At 38.2% G+C, this 1347-nt stretch overlaps 1 protein-coding gene across 1 annotated transcript; it reads right to left on the reverse strand.

Annotated features, from left to right (window-relative positions):
- Window positions 1–5: 5 nt before the first annotated feature.
- LOC116380899 (protocadherin alpha-C2-like) lies at window positions 6–1339 on the reverse strand (the record flags this gene model as incomplete). Its single annotated transcript, XM_031842722.1, has 1 exon — window positions 6–1339. A coding segment is annotated over exon 1 (1032 nt), but the record flags the coding sequence as incomplete, so codon positions are not given.
- Window positions 1340–1347: the final 8 nt, after the last annotated feature.

Raw genomic sequence — 1347 nt, forward strand, 5'->3', positions numbered from 1 at the left:
TTGTCATTCATGTCTTCAACCAGAATCTTTATAGTACATTGTCCTGATAATGCACTCGCTCCTTTATCAGTTGCTATAACTTCCATGTCATAAATCCTGAAATCCTCATAGTTTAGCATTCCTTTAACAGTAATTTCACCACTAGAAGGATTCAGATTAAATGTGTCCTGTGTTTTCTCTGACGTATATAAACTATATGAATACGTAATGTCAGAATTTGACCCTTCATCTAAATCTGTTGCATTGAGATGAACAACAAGGCTTCCAATAGGAGAATTTTCCATTATTTTTAAATTGTAATTTAATTTGTCAAAAGTAGGAGTGTTGTCATTTGTGTCTAAAACACGAACAATAACACTTGCAGTGCCAGAACGAGCAGGTGTTCCTCCATCTACAGCTGTGAGTATTAAATTATGAACAGCATGCTGCTCTCGATCTAAGTCCGTTTTCAATATTAATTCGACAAATTTAGACCCTTCTCTGCCAGTCTGTACTTCAATATTAAAATGTTCACTTTCACTCAGATGGTACGTTTTCACTGAATTTATTCCAACATCAGGATCAACTGCATTACTGAGAGAGAATCTCTCTCCTTTTAACGCCGCTTCAGATATATCTAAATGAATGGCGTCTCTGCGAAACTGAGGGGCGTTGTCGTTCATATCCGATATTTCTACTTCTATGTTAAAAATTCGTACTGGGTTTTCTAGTATTACCTCCAGTCTGAGATAACAAGACGACTTTGCAGGACAAACATTTTCCCGGTCAATCTTTTCAACAACATACAGTTCACCAGTCTCTTTGTTCACATCCAGATATTTCTTGTTTGCAATGATGTCAAGACGCATCTTCCTCTGGTTCAGTGTTTTAACATCCAGACTGAGATCGGTAGCAAGGTTTGCTACAACTGATCCTTCTTTCATCTCCTCAGGTATTGAATAATGAGTCACTGAAGTCAATGTGTTACGAACGAAAGAAAAAAGAATAACGAGCAGCACGTACCTTTTACAAGACTGCATTGTTACAAAGGACTCCATTGTTGTGTGCCGGTTTATTGCACTTCAAAGGAAATTATGTTCGTTTCCAGAAATATTGACTTTTGCTCTAACGGCTTAATCCCGAACATATTCTCACAATTTTAATCCCAAGGATATTTCGTCGCTGAAAAGGGTGAGCAGGTTTCGTAGTGGAGATTCAGCACCACCGAGCTGTCCGGTTGTTCAACGATCTGCCCCCACGACAACGATTCACTGTCATGGCGCTTATTCTGGCATTTTACGAACAAAACAGCGCCACCCTTTAGGTTTTCAAGACTATTTAGTTCAGTTTAAAAATATGTACCATAAA

This window comes from Anarrhichthys ocellatus, unplaced genomic scaffold, assembly GCF_004355925.1.
Source record: "Anarrhichthys ocellatus isolate YVR2014 unplaced genomic scaffold, GSC_Weel_1.0 scaffold9483, whole genome shotgun sequence".
In the NCBI taxonomy this organism is placed as follows: Eukaryota; Metazoa; Chordata; class Actinopteri; order Perciformes; family Anarhichadidae; genus Anarrhichthys; species Anarrhichthys ocellatus.